At 45.4% G+C, this 17,443-nt stretch overlaps 1 protein-coding gene and 1 long non-coding RNA gene across 3 annotated transcripts; both read left to right on the forward strand.

Moving 5' to 3' along the window:
- Nucleotides 1-2,851: 2,851 nt before the first annotated feature.
- On the forward strand, nucleotides 2,852-4,405 carry LOC147216038 (uncharacterized). The gene is made up of 3 exons (XR_015109151.1): nucleotides 2,852-2,980; nucleotides 3,838-3,945; nucleotides 4,046-4,405. It is a non-coding gene; the product is annotated as an uncharacterized LOC147216038 (long non-coding RNA).
- Nucleotides 4,406-5,188: 783 nt separating this feature from the next.
- clic1 (CLIC family member 1) lies at nucleotides 5,189-17,355 on the forward strand. Of its 2 annotated transcripts, XM_086178114.1 has the most exons (9): nucleotides 5,189-5,466; nucleotides 5,911-5,970; nucleotides 12,363-12,506; nucleotides 12,752-12,875; nucleotides 13,575-13,684; nucleotides 14,951-15,076; nucleotides 15,152-15,258; nucleotides 15,358-15,539; nucleotides 15,612-17,355. In XM_086178114.1, the coding sequence occupies exons 4-9, from the start codon at nucleotides 12,834-12,836 to the stop codon at nucleotides 15,771-15,773; spliced, it is 729 nt and encodes a 242-aa protein (XP_086034240.1). In that variant the 5' UTR covers nucleotides 5,189-5,466; nucleotides 5,911-5,970; nucleotides 12,363-12,506; nucleotides 12,752-12,833; the 3' UTR covers nucleotides 15,774-17,355. The 2 variants fall into 2 exon arrangements, with proteins under 2 accessions (XP_086034240.1, XP_086034241.1); XM_086178115.1 differs by lacking the exons at nucleotides 5,189-5,466; nucleotides 5,911-5,970 and having other exon boundaries at nucleotides 12,349-12,506.
- The last annotated feature ends 88 nt before the right edge of the window (nucleotides 17,356-17,443 follow it).

Below are 17,443 nucleotides of genomic sequence, written 5' to 3' on the forward strand. Positions count from 1 at the left end.
CTGTTTGATCTTGCTGGTTTAAGCACCTTCTTATCGCGGTGGAGGGGTTTGTCATCCAAGGCAAACAGGTCAAAGCACGGCTCAGAAGATCCCCAAATAATACCGGAAAGAAATGGACCTGGTTTTCCCTCGGCGGGTCCCCAAGCACCCCCTCTGGAGCCAGTCCCTGGGGTCGGGCCCGAGGGGAAGTGCCCGATGGCCAGGCCTGGACCCAGGGGGCTCAGTAGGGTAGGCCTGAAAGCTCAACATGGGTCCCCCCTTTCACAGGTCGTGACCGAATTGGGGAACCTTGACGGTCTGACCCTGTGCTGCAGAAGCTAACTCCAGGGACATGGACTGTCCCCTCTCTGATGGGGAAGGAACCTGAGCTGGTGTGCGAGGCCAAGGGGTTTCCAGACAGATATGATCAGACTCATCTGGATGTGCCGGTTGGGCTCTGGAACTAGTGTCCTTTGAAGGGGTTGGACTCTGGAGTTGACCTCCGCGAGAGGCGTCAGGCAGTTTTGGGCATACCGATTGACTCCCGACTCTGTGCCTCTATGTTTGGGCTCAACACGGTGGACGAGAAGGTAGCCTCCCTTTGCCTTCAGGCTGGGTTACAGGTCCTGACTTTTGTTTGCGCCTATGCAGCCATCAGCTTTTAGACAAGCCACCCTTTTTGAAGTCCCGAGAGAGGCTACTAGGGAGCACTTCTACCAGGGACTCCCTCAGTCTACCTGGAGACTTCAACACCCACGAGGATGGTGACGTTAAGACCCGGTAAGGCTCCCCAGATCTGAACACGAGTGGGATTCTGCTACTGGACATCCAAACATCCATAACAAACACTTTGTTGAGTCATAAAGGTGTACAACTGCCACCCAAAAATCACTTGTTGGTGAGCTGAATCCGATGGTGGGTTATCTGTCTTTTAGACCTGGCAGATCAACCCTCAACCCATCTACTGTTCACACATCCTCACACACCGACGGCGCCAGAGCTGCCGTGCAAAGCGCTAACCAAAACTCTTCTGGAGGGACACAGGAGGAGCCGGGGATCGATCTGCCAACCTTTTAATGGGGATATGTATACACATGATTCTGTTCCAGGCAGCTTATTCGTAACATTAGCGTAGCATGCGTTCCTTCGGGTTCATACTTTGGGTGATTTGCTCAGTTTCATCCCTTGGTCTGCAGGGCAAAGCAGGAGCCCCCCAAAAAGTCCGAAGCTCACGTTTCGGTCTCAATAGTCCCCTATTAAAGGTGAGAATGCTAGAACTGCACATGGTTCAGTTCCATCCTGAGCTCGGAGAAAGGATTTCTCAGCGAGTCGTCCAGAAAAAGCCGGGCAATAAAAGGGCCCGCAAGAAAGACTCCAAATATTTGTCAAGGGATCTCTAAATGATTGACCGACTGACAATGTCTTTCCATTGTACGCTCACAAACTCTTGGTGGGGTTCTGTTTGCCTCTGCTCATTTCAAATTAAGATACATTGCGTCAGATACATTGGAATGGATAGACCTTCTCATGACACTAAAAGACTCCAAGTGTTACGAATCTTTAGAGCACTTTTGAAAAGGACCCGATATGGTATAACCGTTTTTTCCAAAAAAGTTTTATGCATGAAAATGTTTCTGTATACCAGTTAGAGGCATGAAAGTCACAAAATAAAAGTAAAAACTTTTGGGGCCACATATGGAGACATACAGCCATTCATTGACATGCCTGGGAGCTTTAGGGTCTCCAGTGAAGCTCCTGCATGTGTTTGGATTGTTGGAAGAACCCAACGCAGATATGGGGAGAACATGGAGACTCCAAACAGAAAGAAGCTTCTGTCAGAGTCCAATCAGGGACCTCCTTGCTGTGGGGTGGATCTGCAAACCATGACGCCACCCTGTCCCAAGAGTTTCTTCCTGAGCTCAAACTCCAGATCTTCAGCAGTTGAGAAACTGAATAAGGTTCTTCTTACGCGGATCCGCGAGGAGGATACGGTATGCCTAATCATCGGCATGTTCTGAATCACCTTATCGGAGTCTCATCTGCAAAACGTTAATTTCGAAGTAGTGTTTTGCGACAGGATCGCCCAAAAGGCGATAAATTCCACCAGCCAGTATGGATGACTGGTTCCAACCCAAGCCTGAACTTTTAGTTTCATGGAGGGACGTGGCTCTTTGAGTCGTGCTGAACAGGTTTTAATGACTCAAGGGTGTTTTTCACAAGAAGATGATTGATAACAGGAATGCTGGAGGAAGGTATTGTGAAAAATAACAAAAGTGAAATCAAACTTGATCAAGAAACTGATGAGATTACGGAGATTTCGGATCACTGGAGTTTGAGCTCAGGGAAAAGGGTCTCCTGGAGAAGCTCTTGAGCGTTGTTCACCTGGTACGCCTAGAACCCCCCCGTCGGACAAACGCGCCACGAATGGCTTCGGTGACGGAACCCGAGGTCGCCGTCTCTGAATTGGATAATCAAAAATCAAAAATTGGATAATCAAAAATCCCCTGGGCCCAGGTGGGCACCCTGCAGAACTCCACATCTTCTAGGTCTCAGCCTCAAAAGCCACAGCGGATGAGGTTGATGATTGAACCTGCTCTTCCTCCATCCCTGCCACACCGATCAGGGGCCTGAACGAACACATTCCATAACAGGTATGGTACAAATTTCATGACGTTCAAGACAACCATCTTTATTTGTTTTGGCACACGATCTCAAAAAGCGAATCAAAATTAAGTTCTCAAGAACACCGGAATTTGACAGATGTCGCTTCAGGCATTGGCTTTTTTTTTTTTCTTCCTGTTGGAGCGGTTTCATCTATAGAAAACTTGACCAGCCTGATTTTTTCACCGTTCTATATAAAGCCATTCGATTAACGTATCCAGCAGTCTGTTCAGCGACGGTGGGTGATAAGTTCACGGCTCTTGATTGGACGAAGAGAAGACTTGAAGGATGAGCAGCTTCTGGAAGACAATCATTGCACTCAGTGCTTTTATAGCCGTCGGTGAGTCGGAGAACATCTCCATCAATATTTTTCACCAGAATAACCCTTCGCCAACAGCGAGTCGCCCTTTAAGGTTGGACTTCAGTTAAAGTCCGAGCAGGACTCAGAAAAATAACGTCTGTAACGGGTAAGATGGGGAAACTTGGTTGAAAAAAAAACAAACTTGGTGTTATTTCTAAAACAAAATTGCTCCCCCCAAAAAAAAAAATCTGACTTGAAGGAGAAATTGCATTTTCTGGAAAATCACTTTTTTGTGATTTTATCTTTTTGATTATTTATATTTAAAAGTTCCAGAGGTTAGCAGGATATAAATGGATGACTCTAAAAGGTGTATCAGGTGAATGAAGATGAAAACTGGCGTTACGAATCAGACCAAACTAATATAAAGATGATCGGGGTGGGCAATTATTTTGGCCACATTTCATATTTCATTTTTATGCGTGGGCCAGCAAGGTAAATAAATGTAAATAAAACAAAATGAAAATTGCAATTTCATTTAATTAATTGAATCCATTTTTTTTTTTTTTTGACATTTTATTTCAACTTCAAAATCATTACTGATCATATTAATGTACTGACATTATTTTGAATGTTTCATCCAAAAATTTTTTAAAAAGGAAAAATAAGGATATTCAAAATTCAATATTGATTGAAAACACTTTATTGATTGAAATATTGGAAGAAAATAGTTTGGCGGGCAGGATTAAAAAAACAAAATGGGTCACAAAATCCCCAGGTCTGATCTAGAATAATCAATATATTTCCTATCAGCTCTGTGAAGTGACAGCAGAAACTTGTGATCGACATTTCCCGCTAAGCCGAGTCTGACGCGTGATTTTCTGGTTGTTTCTGAGCAGCGCAGTGCCTGTCATGCTACCAGTGCCCGGTCGACATCGCGGGCAACTGCGGTTTTAATGATCAAGTCACCTGCGCCGACGGGCAGCAGTGCATCACAGTGAATGCCAGTGAGTAAAAAAAGACAACAAAAAAAAAACCTGCTCATTTTACAATATACAAAAGGATGCAGTGTTGTGATAATAGCTGACCTCAACCGATGCTTTGCAGCCTTTTCCGAAAACGAAGACCTCGTCCTGGCCCGTCATGGCTGCGCACCCGAGGCTCTCTGTAACCAGATGATAACCTTGCGCGTTCCTGGCGTAGATTTAAGCGCAAATGTGTCGACCTCCTGTTGCAACGAGGACCTTTGCAACGGAGCCACGTCCGTCCAGCTTTCCCTGACGGCGGTCGCCTGCGCCGTCCTCCTGCCCTCCCTGTGGAGGATGTAGCGCCGCGGCCTTTCGTCCTCCGAGGACACGATGCTAAATCAGCTGATTAAAATCACTCATGATTTCATTGGATGATTCATGCTTTTGTTTTTTTTTGTAAATCGAATCAATAAACTTTGAAGGGAAATGATGAAATGTCCTGCGGCCTGGCGTCATGTCTGTGTATCTGTTTATTCACACATTATCTGCATCGCTTATTCTGCGCAATTCCAGGCTCTGTGATGAACTTCCTGCATGTTTTGAACCGCGTGAGAAAACCAGAGAAACCGGAGAACACGGAATGAATCTCCTGGATCTTCGTTCAAAAAAAAAAAATTAAATTGAATGAGAGCCCATTACTCTCCCTCTGTTATTTTTTCCATCTGCCTCTTCATATCCGCTGAGATAACAGACAGCCCAACTTGCAGAAACTCATTTCAACCAACACACAGACACACTAAAATGCTATGAACTCATTTCTTAGAAATAGAACCTTAAAACATTTCCTTTCTATCTTCGAATCTGCACAGAACACCTGCCTAAATGTTTCTTTGCAAGATCTCATTGGATTTAAATGCCGCTCTCTCTCTCTCTCTCTTTGCAGACTTGAGTCATTTGAACGCCTCAATTTATTGGCTGATTTTTTTCTTTTTTTTTTTTTTTGCTGAGAAAACCAATCGGGATGCTCTTAGTCTCGCGCACACGCGCAGTCCCACGTGCACACTTGCGTCTCTTTCAGTCTCTCTCGTTCATTCAATCGTGTGCGAGCATCGGAAGATGCGTTATTACGTGCACGATGCAGGCGTTCGTGTTTCCTGCGGGACTTGGAGGGTGTGAGGTCATTTGTTCTTTTTTTTTTTTTTAGATAAGATAAACTTTATTAGGGATTTTTTTTGTCACAGCAGCCTAACAGTCTTTTTTTTTATTTATTTTTTTTAATTTACAAATATATTGTAGTGAGTCACGAATGTTGGGGTTTATGTTGATGCTTGTTTTCTGTGTGATTTTGGGGGTTGCCGGGATTGTGTGGGTGTGGTTATGGGGTGCAATTAATTCTGTTTTTGTTTTGTTTTTGTTTTTTTTACCTGGAATTGAGCAGGAACAGTGAGTTAACAGCTCTTGCTCATTAAACAGTTCTACTCAGTTCTACTACCTCAGTGGTGGAACAAACTTCCGGAAGCAACGAGACTAGCATCATCTCTCTCAACCTTCAAGAAACAGGTAAAAACTTTTCTCTTTCAGGACTTTTTACTGCGCTGATGCCCCAGATCAGGTTAGGCACCAAGTTAGGCTATGCCGTGTGTGTGTGTGTGTGTGTGTGTGTGTACGTTTGTGTATGTCTTTGTCAAAAAAAAAAAAAAAAAAAAACCTCACGAACCCAAGCTTACTGTTCTGTATATTTCCTGTGCATCTTGTATTTACAAGTGTTATTTGCAGTCCTTATGTCCTCTATTGTAAGTCCCTTGGATAAAAGCGTCTGCCAAATGCAATGTAATGTTATGTAATGTGACAAATGTTTTACCGTTACCCGGGTGACAAATATGTTTAACCAGGGGAAACACAAACATCTACATTTATACCAAAAATCAAATCGCTAAAACACTCACTTTCGAATTGTACAAAAGAAACAATGTTTTCCTAGTAAACAAAAACATCCTTCTGCAGCTGCAGTGACACTCCAGATCTCCTCTGGATAAAGGCTTTCTGCATTTGACCGGAATAGTTGTGAGTACAAGTGATAATAAAATGATGTCTGAGATAATTACATCCAGGATTTGAAACTGGAGAAAGGGAGAAGAGCAGCACAGAGACTGGAAGGAGGGGATATTTTCCAAGTATCCTCCACTCACAAAAAACAAACATTCATTTTCAATTCATTTTGGAGTCGAATTTTCAAACCTCTGATAGTGTTAATACATGTTAGATGAATATTGCCCTACGATATCATATAATGTGTAATATAACACTGCTCTATAAGTTAAAGTCAACATGATTGTCAATACTGACATTTATTCAGATTTTTTTCCCATTTTCTTGTCTGTTCTTATCCTTGTTATTGCTGTTGTTGTTGTTCTCTGCTGTCTATTTATTTGTGGATGTATTTTGCCATCTTCTACTTCTTTTTCTTCTCCTTTGGTCTTTTCCCTTCAGGAGTCACCACAGCGAATCCACCTTCTCCATTTGAACCTATTCTCTGGATCCTCCTCTCTCACACCAGCTCACTTTATATTTTCTCTCACTATGTCCATCAATCTTCTTCTTGGTCTTCCTTGAGACCTCCTGCCTGGCAGCTCCACCTTCAACAACCTTCTATCCAGATCTTCACCACGGTTAGGACATGAACAGAGGAGTGCTCATGTCCAAACCATCTCAGTCGTCATTTTGTCCCAGTCATACATGTCCTGCACCCCTGTGACAAAGTCGTCTTTCCTTTGGGCTTTTCCCTTCAGGGGTCTCCACAGTGAATCCATCTTCTCCATCTAACCCAATTCCAGCATCCGTCTACCAATATATTGACTGTCCATGACCCAACCATCTCCGACCTTCTCTCCAGAACATCTACCATGTGCCGTCCCTCTGATGGACTCCTTCCTGATCCTCTCCATCCTGGTCACTCCCAAACAGAACCCCAGCACCTTCATCTCTGCGACCTCCAGCTCTGCCTCCGGTCTTTTCGTCATTGAAACAGTTTCTAGTCCATACAGCATCGCTGGTCTCACCACCGTGTCCACCTTTCCTTTCATTCTGGCAGATAGTCTTCTATCTCTTCGTCCCCCTGACACTTTCCTCCACCCACTCTGGCACCAGCACCAGCACTACTTTGCAGTCACTGATCTCTTTCAGGTTACAAGATGTAGTCTACCTGCGTGCTCCTACCTCCGCTCTTATAAGTTACCCTATGTTCCTGTTTTTTCTGGAAAAAGGTGTTCACTACAGCCATTTCCATCCTTTTGGCAAAATCTACCACCATCTGTCCCTCTGCATTCCTATCCTGGATACCAAATCTGCCCATCACTTCTTCATCCCCTCTATTGCCTTCACCGACATGTCCATCGAAGTCTGCACCAATGACCACTCTCTCATTTCTGGGAATATTCTTCATCACTTCATTTAACTCATTCCAGAACTTCTCCTTCTCTTCAGATTCACATCCCACCTGTGGTTCATAGCCACTAACAACATTGAGCATCACACCTTCAATTTCCAGTTTCAGACTCATGAGTCTATCTGACATTCTTTTCACCTCTAGGACGTTCCTAACAAACTCCTCCTTCAAGATAACTCCTACTCCATTTCTCTTCTTGTCAGTACCATAATAGTACAACTTAAACCTGCTCCTAAGCTTCTAGCCTTACTACCTTTCCACCTGGTCTCCTGGACACACAGTATATCCACCTTCCTTCTCTGCATCATGTCCACCAACTCTCTACCTTTTCCTGTCATAGTCCCAATATTCAGAGTCCCTCCTCTCAGTTCCAGACTCTTTCCTTTCCTCCTCTCTCTCTGCTTCCGAACACAAACTCCTCCTCTTCTTCTTGTTCTTGTTCTTCAACCCACAGAAGCCCAATTTCCATTAGTACCCTGTAGGTCATCAGTACCAATGCGGTTGCTGTTAACCCGGGCCTCGACCCATCCAGTATGATCTGGTTATCATGGTCGATTTGCATGCTTGGTTTTGGTAAGTTTTACAGCGGATGCCCTTCCCGTGCCGCCCTGAGGCTGCTTTTAGCTATCTTCAAATTGTCTCTCCATTTATATTTATATTCATAATTCTTCTTCTTCTTCTTCTTCTTTCGGCTTTTCTCGTTAGGGGTCGCCACAGCGAGTCAACTTTCTCCATCTAACCCTATTCTCTGTATCTTCCTCTCTCACACCAACTACTTTCATATCCTCTCTCACGACGTCCATAAATCTTCTCTTTGGTCTTCCTCGAGACCTCTTGCCTGGCAATTCCAGCATCCGTCTACCAATATATTCACTATCTCTTCTCTGTACATGACCGAACCATCTCAGTCTGGCTTCTCTGACCTTCTCTCCAAAACATCGGACATGTGCCGTCCCTCTGATAGACTCATTCCTGATCCTATCCATCCTGGTCACTCCTAAAGAGAACCTCAACATCTTCATCTCTGCAACTTCTAGTTCTGCCTGCTGTCTTTTGGTCATTGGAACAGTTTCTAGTCCATACATCATCGCTGGTCTCACCACTGTCTTGTACACCTTTCCTTTTATTCTGGCCGATAGTCTTCTATCACATAGAACCCCTGACACTTTTCTCCACCCATTCCAACCTGCTTGGACCCGTCTCTTCACCTCTTTTCCGCACTCTCCGTTGCTCTGGACTGTTGACCCTAAGTACCTGAAATCCTCCAGCTTCTTGATCTCCATTCCCTGTAGCCTCACCGCTCCACCCGAGTTCCTCTCATTCACACACATATATTCTGTCTTGCTGCGACTAACTTTCATTCCTCTCCTTTCCAGAGCATACCTCCACCTCTCTAGATTTTCCTCTACCTGTTGTCTGCTCTCACTAGAGATCACGATGTCATCCGCAAACATCATGGTCCAGGGGGATTCCTGTCTAACCTCATCCATCAGCCTATCCATCACCATTGCGAACAAGAAGGGGCTCAGAGCTGATCCCTGATGGAGTCCCACCTCCACCTTGAACTTCTCTGTTACCCCTACAGGACACCGTACCAGTGTCTCACAGCTAGCATACATGTCCTGCACCAGTCTAACATACTTCTCTGCCACTCCAGACTTCCTCATACAATACCAGAGCTCCTCTCTTGGCACCCTGTCATATGCTTTTTCTAGGTCTACAAAAACACAATGCAACTCCCCCTGGCCTTCTCTGTACTTTTCTATTAGCATTCTCAACGCAAATACTGCATCTGTAGTACTCTTCCTAGGCATGAAGCCATACTGCTGTTCACAAATGCTGACTTCTGCTCTCAGTCTAGTTTCCACTACTCTTTCCCATAACTTCATTGTATGGCTCATCAACTTTATCCCTCTGTAGTTGCCACAATTCTGCACATCCCCTTTATTCTTAAAAATAGGCACCATCACACTTTGTCTCCATTCTTCAGGCATCTTCTCACTCTCTAAGATCCTGTTGAATAATCTAGTCAGAAAATCTACCGCTGCCTCTCCTAGGCACTTCCACACCTCCACAGGTATATCATCAGGACCAACTGCTTTTCCACTCTTCATCCTCTTCAATGCCTTCCTCACTTCACTTTTACTAATTTTTGCTACTTTGTGGTCTACGATAATCACCTCTTCTACCCTTGCCTCTCTTTCATTTTCCACATTCATCAGTTCTCCAAAGTACTCTTTCCATCTTCCCATCACTCTTCTAGCATCTGTCAATACATTTCCCTCTCTGTCCTTAATCACCCGGACCTGTTGTACATCCTTTCCATCTTTATCTCTCTGTTTCGCCAACCTGTATAGATCATTCTCATCCTCCTTACTATCCAACCGAGCATACAAGTCATCATAAGCCCTTTGTTTTGCCTTTGCTACCTCTATCTTTACCTTTCGCCGCACCTCCCTGAACTCCTGTCTGTTCTCTTCAGTCCTCTCAGTATCCCACTTCTTCTTTGCTAACTGCTTTCTCTGTATACACTCCTGCACTTCCTCATTCCACCACCAAGTCTCCTTATCTACTTTCCTTCCAGATGACACCCCAAGTACTCTTCTACCTGTCTCCCTGATAACACTAGCTGTTGTTGTCCAATCATCTGGAAGCTCACCCTGACCACCCAGACCCTTTCTCAACTCCTCCCTGAAAACCATGCAACACTCCTCCCTTTTCAGCTTCCAGCATTTTGTCTTCTGCTCTGCCTTTGTCCTCTTCATCTTCCTTGTCACCAGAGTCATCCTACAAACCACCATCCTATGCTGTCTGGCCACACTCTCACCTACAACTACTTTGCAGTCACTGATCTCTTTCAGGTTACCTCTTCTATACAAGATGTAGTCTACCTGCGTGCTCCTACCTCCGCTCTTATAAGTTACCCTATGTTCCTGTTTTTTCTGGAAAAAGGTGTTCACTACAGCCATTTCCATTCTTTTGGCAAAATCTACCACCATCTGTCCCTCGGCATTCCTATCCTGGATACCAAATCTGCCCATCACTTCTTCATCCCCTCTATTGCCTTCACCAACATGTCCATTGAAGTCTGCACCAATGACCACTCTCTCATTTCTGGGAATATTCTGCATCACTTCATCCAACTCATTCCAGAACTTCTCCTTCTCTTCAGATTCACATCCCACCTGCGGGGCATGGCCACTAACAACATTGAGCATCACACCTTCGATTTCCAGTTTCAGACTCATAAGTCTATCTGACATTCTTTTCACCTCTAGGACGTTCCTAACAAACTCCTCCTTCAAGATAACTCCTACTCCATTTCTCTTCTTGTCAGTACCATAATAGTGCAACTTAAAGCCTGCTCCTAAGCTTCTAGCCTTACTACCTTTCCACCTGGTCTCCTGGACACACAGTATATCCACCTTCCTTCTCTGCATCATGTCCACCAACTCTCTACCTTTTCCTGTCATGGTCCCAATATTCAAAGTCCCTACTCTCAGTTCCAGACTCTTTCCTTTCCTCCTCTCTCTCTGTTTCCGAACACGACCTCCTCCTCTTCTTCTTGTTCTTGTTCTTCGACCCACAGAAGCCCAATTTCCATTAGTACCCTGTAGGTCATCAGTACCAATGCGGTTGTTGTTAACCCGGGCCTCGACCCATCCGGTATGATCTGGTTATCATGGTCGATTCGCATGCTTGGCTTTGGTAAAAGTTTTACAGCGGATGCCCTTCCCGTGCCGCTTTGAGGCTGCCTTTTGCTATCTTCAAATTGTCTCTCCATTTATATTTATATTCATAATTATTGATGCTATGAAATCATTTCCCCCATGGGGATCAATACAGTTTATCTTATCTTATACAAAGCATTGAAACAGCGTTACTCTAAGAACCACAGTGCAAAAGCACACAAAAATTATAAGTAATTTGTCATAGAGAACAACGGACAATGACAAGATATGCTGCGATATTCATTGTAGGGTTTGATTTCTAAAGCAACTGGAGTGCTAAGATGCATTTGCAATAAAAAAAAAGGGATGGTTTCTCTCTCGCTCTCCTGTTTTCCTTTTTTATTACTTTTTCCTTTCCTTATGGAAATGCCTTATGTTAAATGCCTTTCCTTATGTTAAAGCAGGATGAAAGTGCAATTTCCATAATTTTTCCGATAATGTTCACCTGTTTTCTATCGTATATTATTATAATGTATTTGACTAAATAATGTGTCGTGTTTGGATTGCATAAACTTAATAGTTTATACCAGACCTGGGCATTTTATGGCTCGCGGGCCGTATTGGGCTCACCAAAGTATTTTCTTTTAATATTTTAACAAGTATTTTCAATCAAAATTGCATTTAAAAACTCATTACTTTTTCAATTTTTTTATCTTTCTTTTTTCATTTTGTATGGATGATTACATACAAAATATTGTCAATACATTTATGTGATCATTCATGACTTTAAAGTAAAAAATGTAAATGCCGTCTATTTATTTGTGGATTATTTTGTTTTGTCTTGTTATATCCTGTCATCAGCCTTTCTACTTATATTTATACTCATATTTATATTTATTTCCTCCTTTTTTTTTCTTTGACATTATAACGGTTACACTGCTGTGACAAAGGAATTTCCCCTATGGGTAACAATAGAGTTTATCTTATCTTCGGTTAAATATTTAAATTTTAATTTTTTCATGATACCTAGTTGGCCCACACATAACAATGAAATAAAAAATAAGGCCTGAGAGTCAAAATAATTGCCCACCCTTTGTTTATACTATCGACAACGTAGTTTGTAGTATAAAGTTTATACTATAAACTAATGTTTGTACTGTAAATAGAATCTCCTCATGCAGTTTCGACTGTGACCACTAGAGGGCGCCATCGCACGTCTGAACGGCGTTCAGCTGACGTTAACCCCGCCACCCCCTCCACCCCACCCCCGATAAAAAAAAATTAAAAAAGTAGATAAAAGTTCACATTTTAACACTAAATATCGAATCCTGCGTCCACAGACAGTCGTTTTCGCAGGATGAACCGAGTGGGTTGACACTTCCCCCGACTCTTCCCCGTCGAGCCGCGCCAGGAAACGGGGTCCGGAGAGCGGAAGCGCCGCCCCGCTGCAGCCGCCGATCGCAGCTCTGCACCGGGAAGCCGAGGTTGGGCCGGATCTTATCAAAACATCATATTTGTTACTTTTGTTTTTTTTTTTTTTTTTTGTTATTGTTGTTGTTTTCCTTCATACCCCCCCCCCCCCCCCCGGTCCTCTTCCCCCTCCTCTTCCTCCTCCTCCTCCGGCCGTCGTGGCGGAAGATGGGCTGGGCCCTGCGAAGCTTTCGAAATCTGCAGCCATCCCGGTCGGCGTCTCGCTGTTTCAACGCGTCCTCTCGTTTTCCGCTTGCAGGAAGGACGGAAGAACAAGAAAAACAAGAAGAAGAAGAAGAAGAAGAAGAAGAAGAGAGTCTGCGCTTCTCCGACGGGTGAAGATGAGTGACGCCGTTAAGCCCAAAGTGGAACTTTTTGTCAAGGTTCGTATCTGTGTGTGTGTGTGTGTGTGTGTGTGTGTGTGTGTGTGTGTGTGTGTGTGTGTGTGTGTGTGTGTGTGTCCGCTGACTCACCGGCCGCAGTAATAATCTCATTAAAGTAACTTAAACACTCCGCAGGACATTCGGGTTCTATATTTAGTCTCTTGGCGGGTTAATCCCGTTTTTCCTCCCCTGGAAGAACAAAAAAACACGTTGTTTAATAACTTGTAAGTTGTGACTCCCCCTCCTCCTCCTCCTCCTCCTCCTCTTCATCATCATCTTCTTCTTTTTCTTCGTCTGGAGATGCTTCTAGTTCACAGCGGCCTTCAAACTCCTGGAACCTGATCGAGATTATTATTACTATTATTATTGATCCCCCCGTTGCCTCAGATTGTAAGGCCGTCTTTCTGATCAGGAGAATCGGGCGTAGAAGCAGATCAGGGCCTTGACGTGGTTCCTGCTTCTTCCATTCCAACCTTGTGACATCCCATAATGAGCACTTTCACTCTGACTGCTGTGACTGAACGGTTTTTTTTTCCGTCCTTGGCCGGCGCTCAGACAGATTAGGTTGGTGTTCCTGACGTCTCGACCCCGCAGGTTCTCGAATGTGATTTTTGTGTTGTCACACACACACACACTCACACACACACACACTCACACACATGATGTGCAGACCAGGATGGTTGTTGTTGTTGTCTGCAGGCGGGGAGCGACGGTCAGAGCATCGGCAACTGTCCCTTCTCTCAGCGTCTCTTCATGGTGCTGTGGCTGAAGGGCGTCACCTTCGACGTCACCACCGTGGACATGAAGAGGTGACACCCTTCCGTGTGTGTGTGTGTGTGTGTGTGTGTGTGTGTGTGTGTTTGCTTTCCCACGCTAGAAATCTGCTTCTTTTGTGCGGTTACAGAGTGACAAAAGTCAGACCTGAGAGCAAATAGGATTTCATTTCAGAGATTGGTGCTCATTCATGATTTGGAGCGCTAGAGCTGCTCGTGGCGGGAGCCAATCACAGACAGCCTTTAGCCGAGGGGGCGGGACTAAGCGCAGACAGCTGTCAATCATGGTGACACCTCCAACCGTTCACCCTCTGCTTCACACCAGAGGACAATTTAAGAGTCTTCAGTGGAGATGCTGGTTGTTTTTGGGATGTGAGGACAAGATGGAGAGAACATACTTAGAGAACATGGAGAGAGAACTTAGGCAGGAGAACATGGAGAGAATTTGAAGAGAACCCATGCTGGAGAACATGGAGAGAACATACAGAGAGAACTTAGGCAGGAGAACATGGTGAGAACCTGGGCAGGAGAACGTGGAGAGAATGTGGAGAGAAGATGGAGAGAACGTGGAGAGAGGATGGAGAGAACATGAAGAGAGAACTTAGGCAGGAGAACATGGAGAGAACCTGGGCAGGAGAACGTGGAGAGAACGGGGAGAGAAGATGGAGAGAACATGAAGAGAGAACTTAGGCAGGAGAACATGGAGAGAACCTGGGCAGGAGAACGTGGAGAGAATGTGGAGAGAAGATGGAGAGAACGAGGAGAGAGGATGGAGAGAACATGAAGAGAGAACTTAGGCAGGAGAACATGGTGAGAACCTGGGCAGGTGAACGTGGAGAGAACATGGAGAGAACATGGAGAGAACCTGGAGAGAACCGGGGCAGAAGAACATGGAGAGAACCTGGTCAGGAGAACGTGGAGAGAACATGGTGAGAACCTGGGCAAGAAAAAATGGAGAGAACCCATGCAGGAGAACATACAGAGAGAACTTAGCCAGGAGAACATTGAGAGAACCCGGTCAGAAGAACATGGAGAGAACATGGGGAGAACCTCGGCAGGAGAACATGGAGAGAACGTGGAGAGAACGTGGGCAGAGGAACATGGAGAGGACATACAGAGAGAACTTAGGCAGCAGAACATGCAAGAGAACATGGAGAGAACATAGAGAGAACCCATGCAGGAGAACATGGAATCTACATGGAGAGAACCCTGTTTCCTAGCATGTAGCTCCAGCGTCCGTCTGTTCCTCTGTCGTGCTGTGAGTCGTGGTCCTCAGACTGAGCGTTCTTCTCCCTCCCGCAGGAAGCCGGACATCTTGAAGGACCTGGCTCCCGGCGCCCAGCCGCCCTTCCTGCTCTACGGGAACGACGTGAAAACCGACACCAACAAGATCGAGGAGTTCCTGGAGGAAAACCTCTCCCCTCCCAAGTAAGCCGGCCTCCTCGCCGCCCCGGCGGTCCTCGTCCGACCTCCATCTCCTGACGTGTCCGTCCGCCGGCTCAGGTGCCCCCGCCTGGCCGCCAGGAACCCTGACTCCAACACGGCGGGCATGGACGTCTTCTCCAAGTTCTCCGCCTACATCAAGAACTCCAACCCTCAGGCCAACGACAGTGAGTATCTCCGACTGAGTCGGCGCGTCTTCATCCGAACCCGCGGAGAGACATCGACGTATGTGTGTGTGCGTGTGTGTGTGTTTTCCGCGGCGTCAGATCTGGAGAAAGGCCTTCTGAAGGCGCTGAAGAAGCTGGACGACTACCTCGGCTGCGCGCTCCCCGACGAGATCGACCAGAATAGCGCGGACGACGACGCTCCTTCTTCCCGTCCCTTCCTGGACGGCCAGGAGCTCACCCTGGCCGACTGCAACCTGCTCCCGAAGCTCAACATCGTGAAGGTGATCGCCCGGCAGGGAGAATTTCCCAAACGCCGGGTATTTTCAAGCTAACCGGTTCTTCCCCGCCCTCAGGTGGTGTGTTTGAAATACCGCAACTTCCAAATCCCCGAGTCTCTGACCAACCTCTGGAGGTACCTGAACGCGGCGTACGCCAGGGAGGAGTTTGCGTCCACCTGCCCCGACGACGAGGAGATCCACATCGCCTACGCGTCGGTAGCCAAGGTTCTTAAGTAGGGGGAGGAATGGCGAGCGGGGGGGGGGGCATACACACTCACAAACATAAAAAAGCACAATTATCAGGAACGTGGCGGTTGATTTATCAAACTACTTTGCTTGGATCTGAGGAAATGTTGTTTTTCTCCTCACTTTTTTTTTTTTTTTTTTTTTGTTTTTGTTGGGAGCAGGGGGTTTAAACATCGCTAGCTTGTTTATCAGCTCTTACATTACATCTTTTCCTGCATTTAAATAAAAAAATAAAAAAAAATGGGAAAACGTTGACAGGAAGTCCACGGCGGCGCCCCTCCCTTCTGCTCCGCCCCGCCGAGCCCGGAGCAGCTGCAGAGACAGGAAACGCTTTGAATGGGCCTCCAGCTTCCTCTTTGTGTTCTTCCACGGAGGGCGGGAAGCATTTGTGAAAAGCCGCTGAGCTCATTTCGATCGTCCGAAAAGGGCCGACTTAAAATATGGTTTCCTCCGACCCGGGGGGAGCGAGGAAGTTGGCGTCGTAGAAGGATATCGGGGTTTTTCCGAGAGCCGGAGTCGCCGTTAATCCTAAAAATGCCGGCAACTCACCCCTCGCCTTCACCCAGAGAAGAAAAGCAGGGAGAAGCGCACAATTACTTTCTTCAGATTCTAAGCTCTTATCGAATGAAGGTCGTTCTTCCTGTTGTTGGAAGAAGAGAAAAATAGATAGGTCAAACTCGCTTGTAGTTTCATTTCGGAAAGTACTTCTTCCACGCGGTTGTTCTTTTTTTAGTCAGTATTACTCAAGAGGCGCCAAGGGGGTCGGAGGCGTCTACTTCCTGGATCAGGTCAACTCAAACGGGCCATTTTAGCTGTCTGTGCACCAAAAGCGCAGTCATAAAATGGATATTTACATTGAAAATGGTGGGATGTTACCCCAATTATGTGTGTGTGTGTGTGTGTGTGTGTTACACTGGTATCTTAAGGGAGTTTTACTTTTTTGATCACATGAAAAACAAAACGCAAGTGCAATTCTGTCAGAACTAGAGGGATAATCTTTTCCGCAGCCTCTGCCCTCCTGAGCTGTTAAACTCATTGACTGAACCGTAGTGGGAGATTATGTTTTTCTTAAAAGGAAATAAAAAAAAAAAAAAAAAAAAGAAGAAATAAAAGGGATAGTGTTGGACTTATTGCCGCGGACTAATTGGTAGTTTTCTTGTTACCCTTTGTTTTTTGTATCATGTCAGCGAACCGAGCTGTTCAATCGTCACTCGCAACTGAAAGCCTGTTTCTACTTAGATAATTCACTTTCTTATTTTTTAAATACTTTTTAAAAAAAACAAAACAACAAAAAACAATTTTGTTCTCATCGCAATGTTTCCCTCCAGAGTGTTGAATCCCCATTTTGAGTGTGTGTGTGTGTGTGTGTGTGCGTGTGTGTGAGCGCCATCGACAGCGGTGGAGTTGAAATTTTGAAGTTAATGCGAAGGGCGGGTCGCAGAAGCAGCTGCCGAATTCCACGTCCACCCGTCCGACTGTTAGCGTGACATTTCCACTGTTGTTTTTGTACTCGGAGGCTGTCGACAAACACGGGTTTCCTCTGATCACCCAATAAAATCATGCCGATAACAAACTGATTTTTCTTTGTCCTTTATGTCTTAACTGTTCCTCATCCTTCCCCAGAAAACCCTGTCAGCAACTTTTGAAAACAATCATGTGAT

Source organism: Fistularia commersonii, chromosome 30 (genome assembly GCF_037954325.1).
Source record: "Fistularia commersonii isolate RoL2024-O1a breed Wild chromosome 30, RoL_Fcom_v1.0, whole genome shotgun sequence".
In the NCBI taxonomy this organism is placed as follows: domain Eukaryota; kingdom Metazoa; phylum Chordata; class Actinopteri; order Syngnathiformes; family Fistulariidae; genus Fistularia; species Fistularia commersonii.

Coding starts and splice junctions, on each gene's coding strand:
- clic1 (XM_086178114.1), top strand. CDS start 12,834: ATGAGTGACGCCGTTAAGCCCAAAGTGGAACTTTTTGTCAAG. Junction 12,876..13,574: donor AAGTGGAACTTTTTGTCAAG/GTTCGTATCTGT, acceptor TGTTGTCTGCAG/GCGGGGAGCGACGGTCAGAG. Junction 15,259..15,357: donor CAACCCTCAGGCCAACGACA/GTGAGTATCTCC, acceptor CCGCGGCGTCAG/ATCTGGAGAAAGGCCTTCTG.